At 37.1% G+C, this 7,949-nt stretch overlaps 1 protein-coding gene across 1 annotated transcript in view; it reads right to left on the bottom strand.

The window, feature by feature from the left end:
• LOC107755567 (ras-related protein Rab-5C-like) overlaps positions 1-7,949 on the bottom strand; it is a 16,468-nt gene that overhangs the window by 7,040 nt on the left and 1,479 nt on the right. Inside the window, exon 2 of the mRNA XM_016572437.1 lies at positions 2,078-2,393. Coding sequence (XP_016427923.1) covers positions 2,078-2,246 — 169 coding nt within the window. The 5' untranslated portion in view covers positions 2,247-2,393. The remainder of the gene's footprint in view (positions 1-2,077; positions 2,394-7,949) is intronic.

Raw genomic sequence — 7,949 nt, 5'->3', positions numbered from 1 at the left:
ATTTACAAAGAAAAATGTCGGAGGATTTCGATATAAACCAAGAGGAGACTGGTTTTCCTTTGCTAAAGTAAGGAAACTTTGCTTCCTTTGCTCCTATTAAACAAACTCGCGAGACTAGCATATCTCAGAGGCGCGAGCACTGCGCATACGTCATACACCTTCCGCCGGAACGGAACCGCGTATGATAGATAACGGAAGTGAGAGAAAAGTGTTTATCACGTTTGAAATATGGATATTTTTCTAACAAAAACTCATGGATTCGCTACACGTTTTATTATGAATGCGCGAGCTTTATTTGACGACTTGTTGACTGTTCAACTGCAACACCCGCTGAGTGCCATTAAACAGCTTGAAAGATCAAAGACAATTTTTAATATAACTCCGATTGGATTCGTCTGAAAGAAGAAAGTCATATACACCTAGGATGCTTCGAGGGTAAGTAAAACATAAGCTAATTTTCATTTTTGGGTGAACTAACGCTTTAAGCAGCACAACTGTTTATAATAAGAAATATAACAAGAAATGTTTCTTGAGCAACAAATCATCATATTAGAATGATTTCTGAATGATCATGTGACAATGAAGATTGGAGTAATGATGCAGAAAATGCAGCTTCGCATCACAGGAATAAATAAAAATGTATTTAAAGAGTAATAAGTCATTTTAAATTGCAATAACATTTCACAATTACAATTTTTACTGAATTTTCAATCAAATAAATGCAGCCTTGGTGAGCATAAGAGACTGGTCAAAAACATAAAAAAAAAAAAAACAACAGCAAACTTTTGAATATACATATAAAGATATCAGATGATGAGAGATGACACCCGACCAAACAACTAGCAACATGCTAACAACCACGAACACTTTCGCAACCACCCTGAACACTTTACCGTCACAATTGTGACATTTGCACAGGCAAGCAGTCTAAAACTGTTCAGAAAATGTAGATTTTAGAACACATTAAAATGATGCAGACACAAGTGTGCAGAAGCAGAGAATAAGAAAGACCATGCAAGTTTCTAATCCAAACATTGTGCTGAGTCAGGTGCCATGGTCACATGTTTGTAGCTCACATTCATTTCTCCACAGCACTGAGCTTTGACCTGCTCACTGACGACAGGATGATGGCATTGAAGGAAAATATGTAGAAGGACAAAAAAAGTGCTGAGGATTTCCTTATTGTCAGCCTTGTGTAAGCATGTGGTATCCTGCCTGTACTAAATGTCACTCCCAGCTGTTTTCTTTCCTCATGCCTGACTAGAATGGATCTCTTGCTAAATATGAAACTGAGCCCTGATGGAACAAATCCATTAATGTACACAATCTAATTCACTTAAATATCCCCTGAGACACTGACGACTTAAAAATGGAGGGACACACTAGCACACACACTCAGGAAATCCCATTGTTGACTGTTTCCCTTTCCTTCTGGTCGCCAAACTCCTTCCTCTCTGCTCTCTTTGTCCATGTAATTCTTTAAAACAGTGGAGAACGTAAGTCTTTTAAAACGTAAAAGTGAATGCCATTTTAAGCTGCATACAGAACGTGTTTGGTTATGAGATCAGATGTGTGCACATGCATAACTGCGTGTCTGTTTTATACTGCAGTGTAACTCATGTGGTAGTCATGTGATTAGCGCGTAAGAACCAGCTTGTCTGCTTCTGACCGAGCCCAGCCCTCTCACCACATATCAACACAACCTCATACATGCAGAAGGTTTGCTCTATATTGAGTGTGTTCTCACTACTTCTCGCTGTGTTGTGTTTCAAGATATGATCCCGTAGCCAACCTTTTAAAGGAGATATTCTACAGTTCTATAGAATATTTCCACTAAAGATGACCTTTAGAAGAATGTTAGATCATCTAAATGTAAAAATAGGAAGAAATAAGTATCAGAATTAGATAACTTACAAAAAAAAAAAAAAAACCTCTAACAACAGCCCACAACCAAATATATTGTGCATCCCTAACATTCTTTCATGTCTGCTATCTTTTGTGTCACAGCTCAAAAGTGTGAGGAAAACCCTTCATCTTTAGAAAGAACAAGCTTGGACATAAACACACTCCGGCTAACCTCCAATGGTGCTCTCCTGATACTCGTGGAACTGGCCTTTGACAAAACGCAGCACCAGGCTGGACTTGCCCACAGCAGACTCTCCCAGCAAGACCAGTTTGAACTGGCATATTTTGTTCCCGACGGGGGCGGCACCATTGGTCCGCGCTGGTCCACCTCGCCCCGCCATGCCAGGAGAGGAGAGGGCTGACTGGATCTGAGAGGGGTCCTGAACCAGGATCAGTGGAGCTCGGGGGAGGATGGGGTCGAGAGAGAGAGAACCAGGGAGAAAAATTGAGAAAAAGATGGAGAGATGGCCCCTACTGGATGAACAAACCTAGAGAATAAAAAGGAGAAAGGAAGTTGATCAGCAAAACACATAAATGACCAGATATAAATGGCTATATTATAAAACACTGGACTGTGACGCTCTTGAGTTGAGTGAACGGAAAGGACGGACTCATTACAGGACGTTAACAGCTATCACACCATTCCAGCACACTAACCATTAACCAGCCACCCCATAATGCTCCAATAAAGCTCACCGCAACAAAACAGTCCCCTTTACAGATTCCACCCACACTGTGCTGCAATTACAGTTAAAAGCATCAATATGAAAACACAAAGTAAATATCAGTGTCATGTCACACGTACACTAACCTAGCTCCCCAAACAACCTACACTTATCCAAAATTATCTGCACCGTATCGACTGACAAGATGCTGAAAACAGGTCTGAACTTGTTTTTTTTTTTTTTTTTATGTGTATATTTGTTATTCGGAGCGTAACACAGACCCACATTCAGCTCAGCTTGGGGCAAAACAAATCATGGACAACAGACTGTGGCGTCACATTTTCTTTATGCTTTCAGATTGATAAATACAATCACAGCAGGGGAAAACACATTTTCAACTCCTGAAACATTTCTTTTTGTGCAAACTGGGTTTCAGTGTTGCTTTTTGTTTATTTGAAAAGTTACATGGATCCTCTGAAGCAAAATACAGACAGCAGAGCTGAAGAAGACCACTAAAACTAAGAGAATAAAGATGAGAGAAAATGAATGTGTTTGTTATTAAAGAGAGAGAGAGAGACACAGAAAGAAGAACTAACAGTAACTCTGAGGTCATTATTTGAGCTTGTTAAAAACAGAACCAGATTTTCTTTCTGCTGTAGGTATGGTAATGGGCAGCAGGAGATGAGAGAAGATAGATCGTATTGAGGGCTAGGCCATTAGAAGTGGTAACACAAACAACATTTTCATTTTAGCACCATTAACCTATATATATATATATATATATCCTGGTAATAACTGCAGGAAAAGGCCAATTGAAGTAGTAAGTAGTGGGCAATGAAAAAAGTGATTATGGAGAGTGAGATGTCGCTGCCAACATCATGTCTTGAGGTTCAGTCTAATCCAAAGCATGTGATGGAGGTTTAGAATCCCTCTCTCTCTCACACACACACACACACACTTCTGCAAAGTACACCTTCTCAATTCAACATGCCTTGATGGAGAAAGTGGCACAACCTAAATAGAAACAAACAAAAAAAGCTCGCCAAAACCACACCACAGTTTCCTTATACAGCAAACATCGATTAAATAGACAGTCTGAATATCGTTTATCGCACTTGAAACAGTGCTTTTTTTAATTACAGAAACCCTCATCAGAAATTACACTTAAACGCTAATGTGTCTAATTTGACAACATTTTTTTTTTTTTACAAGTGACATGTGTAAGAGCGGCACATAATTACTATAGTACACAATAGTAATTGCAGAGCCGCAGCGCTGATGAATGGAAAAAAGGCAAGGTCTTGAGCTTGAGATACACAATGGTCAGACGTCCATTCTAGTGCATATTTATGTAAACAAATAAAAGCAACACCGCGTACTGTAAACAACTCTGACAGAGCTTTATGACTGGCCAAAACGTCTTACGTCAGGGCATTCAGACCTTGTACATGCTCATACTGGCAATCCTGTTCTTTGTTCACACTAGGGATATGCCGGTATCAAATTTTCATGTTGCGGTTAATTGCTCATGCTTTTATCACGGTATACGGTATTATCACGATATTGAAATTTAGTTTTAAAAAAAGTGCTGTCATAATACAGTATAACAGGTTTAATAACTTTTTTCTTATAACAAAAATAACTGAACATTTAAATGCAATAAAGCAATACAGAAAAATGTATAAAGTTAAAAGTTTTACACAGATTAAAGTGCAAAAGAACTATAAAGACCAATAGGTATCACTTTACAATAAGACCTCATTAGTTAACCTTAGTTAATGCATTAACATTCACAATGAGCAATAGCTACATTTGCTACAGAAGTTATTAATCTTTGTTTAAAAAATACAAGTCTTTGTTCATGTTAGCTCATTAAATAACACAGTTGCAACTTTCGATTTTAACAACGTGTTATTAAATATTGTAATTACCTAAGATTAATGAATGTTCAGAAGAATTTTTCATTGGCAGTTTGTTAACTAATGAATTAACTAATGTTAACTAATGAAGCCCTAATGTAAAGTGTGACCGAACAATAAAGAATCAAAACGCTTTCAAACAATATCTAGGGCATGTTGTAGTCCAGATTAAAATGTAAAAAAAGTATGAAAATAAATAGCCTAAATATTCTAAATATTTAAGTATTTGGCGCTGTGATGAACATCATAGCAAATACACAAATCTGAATGATCGTTTAAATCATTTAAACATGATTCAGAAACAGAAAGTAGTGCAGCTGCTTTGTTTACAGGGTTTCCGGGGTAACGGCTGCATTTAAATGAATTATTATTATTATTATTATTTCTGCAGTTTAGCGCCATCTGCTGTCAGAGAGTGAAAGTGCGCTTTCATCCAGAGTGTCTCTCACATGTTCCGCCATGTGCTTCTCGTCCGCGCTTGTTTACATCAGAGTGCGCACACCTCTTTCACGCAGCATACAGCGGTGGGGTCCCAGTTTATGGGAAAAGTATTCTTAAAATGCATTCAAAATTCAGAATAATTTGTAATATATAATTATTCACGGTATTTAGAAGTGCCCACGATAACAATATCGTGCATATTCATTACCGTGATATATCGCATTACCGAATACCGGCACAAGTCTAGTTCACACATAGCATCATACTGGTAATGTTACAACTTCTCATACCAGAAAATTGCCAGAGCTGATTTACTGACCTTTCGAAAAATTGACCTTTCGAAAAGGTCGAGTTCACACATGATCTCTAAATGATTAAAAAATTATCTGCTGAAAAGGACAGAGACAATTTAACAACGCGACAAATTTTTATCACTTTTTCTTTTTTTTTTTACATTTTTTGTTAAATCAAGCATATAATCAAAACATCTGTTATAATGCTTGTTTAATTCTACTTTAATAATGTTAAGAAACCTCATGGCCAAACAAATGCGTTAAAAAGAAGTGAAATAAATATCACCAGCAAAAGCACCTGGAATATCAGTTGTAAATCAGACTAGAGAATAATTCTAACAGTGAGGCCAACGAAGGATAAAAAATATAGAAATAATTTCACCAGAGAAGGTGTGGGTATGAGAGCATGTTTTTGAAATACTGATGCGATTTTCATATTTCCTGCTTTACTGCTTTTTAACAAGAACTATAACAAAGAACTAAAGCATCTTATAAGCAGATGGACTAACCTCAAAACGAAACTTGCAGCCATACTTATAAAAATCATAATGTCATTAATGACATCAGACACTCACTGTGGAAAGACGGTTTCGTCATCATAACTCTCTTCACCGCAATGCCCCTTTGTTCTGAAACCAAAGTTGAAGTGACCAAATTCCAGATCATGACACAGATAAAATTCCACAGAGCAATGATGTAATTTCCTGCCATCGCATTTTAATCTACTACTATCAGAACTAGCCACCTGATTCACTTCCTGTCATCTTTTCAGTAAGGCCACCTTACCGAAAGACACATGCAGGTTGTGACACCTGTGCGTACATGCATCGGCCTGAAACGCTTTCACCAGCATTCCAGTGATTATGGCTCATTTCCATTTCGTGTGAAATCACATCATACCAGCTGAATATACAGTGCTGTGGTAAATCCAACAAGGACTGCAATAATACCGTCCCTCCCCCATCAAACAGTTGAGAGAAACAAACTGAGAGGGAGAGATCGCAACAGTGTGGAAATAGGAAATGCTCTCCAGGAAACTGACCCACTGGAAGGAAATCACATGCATCACCAACATAGGACCGCAAGCAGCCTGATCATTAAACACATATCTGATAGGGTGTGTTAGAGAAGACCGTCTATCTACTGTAAGAAGTCATTTCAATTCTGCGGAGCAAACACACAGATAACAACACACCCTGCCCAACAACCGTCTGGAAGGGCAAACTAACGTGCTCAACAGCTGCATTCATTAATAATAAAACTCAAAAGATGCTATTATATGCATCTTACAATAAAAACGCTGAACGCTCCATCAGACAATGGCTTTTTGCACCTCTCAGTCTGATTGTGCAGGCTTGTAATCTACTTTGTGCTCCAATTGTTCCTGTTCATTAGAGCCGCTTCAGCATCAGTTCAAACATTTCATCTTCAGATGTGCAGATCTGAGTTATTCAGACACATTAGGTGGTTTGTACTTCCTACATAAACACGTTTCTTGATATCATAACTTCACCAAGACCTGAAGACTAAAGGCTGATTTGGCTGTTGTTATTATTACGTTTTTTTTTAATCTACTATTTATATTTTATTTCTGTTTTATTTCAATTAAAAATACTTTTAGCTAACAACAAGAACACTGAAGCAGACATAAAACTAAATTGTAAACAAGTTCCCACATCTTTTGACTACTTAATTTCTTTTTTCTGGTCATCGTGAATACTGGCAAAGCGATTTTGTTTTTAAATCGTTCTTTAAAATCGTTTCTATTAAGAGTGATATCCTCTATGACTAAATCACAATATTCAGTTTGTGAACCTTGTATTTGTGTGTTAGTGTTTTAATGCCATGCCAGCAAACCCTGTATAAAACAATATAATTGAGTCATAATCATAAATGGAGAGAAAGCACTCAAAAGTAAAAAATAACCTTGATCACACCCAGGTTTCTCATAAAAACCTCAATATCAACATATTATGAGTCATCTGTTTATATATAGGCACAATATTTGGCAATGGCCATTTCAATCCAATGAGCAGAGAAATTTAAATTTGATTGCTTTAATGGAAGAAACACAAAAACAGCTTTCTTGATGACCTAAAATGCCTCAAGCAGTCACAAAGCATGCTGGGAAAAGCCACTTTGCTCTGCAGAGCAGAACTAGGAGATGAAAGTAATATTCTGTTCCTGTTTGCTCACCTGCAGTGACAGTCAAAACAAGAAAGCGTCGCACATTAACTGAAGCACATTTCCATCGAAATGAAGTCTCTTTCTATATTCATTCACATCAAATAATTCTTATGTTAAGCAATAGGTAGATCCTCACACGTCAAAACTAACCAGACCACAAATAAGACGCAAGCCTATATTGTATCTCTCATAGACAATGGAATTACGAGACTGTAAAACAGTGCTGAAGAAAGCAGGTTTCTGCAGTCATGTGTGCATCAAGTGCCTCTGCTGAACAAAAGTTCACTACACGCAACAGGACAGTGAACAGGCGTTATACAAGATTTCAAATCCTCACCGTATCAAAGGTGAACATTCATAAGTCACAATAAAAGTATTGAAAGAAAGTATGAGTATGAAGAGAAATATGTACTTATGTTGTAAATATATATTAAAGACATCTTATATATATATAAAACATATGAAAAGTATTAATATATAAGACATTTAAGACAAATATATAATACTACACACATACATACACACACACATATATATAT

The sequence above is a fragment of the Sinocyclocheilus rhinocerous genome, unplaced genomic scaffold (genome assembly GCF_001515625.1).
Source record: "Sinocyclocheilus rhinocerous isolate Xijiao unplaced genomic scaffold, SAMN03320098_v1.1 scaffold2849, whole genome shotgun sequence".
NCBI lineage: Eukaryota > Metazoa > Chordata > Actinopteri > Cypriniformes > Cyprinidae > Sinocyclocheilus > Sinocyclocheilus rhinocerous.
The sequence above is the reverse complement of the archived record's forward strand: the minus strand, read 5'-3'. Positions and strand labels throughout refer to the sequence as shown.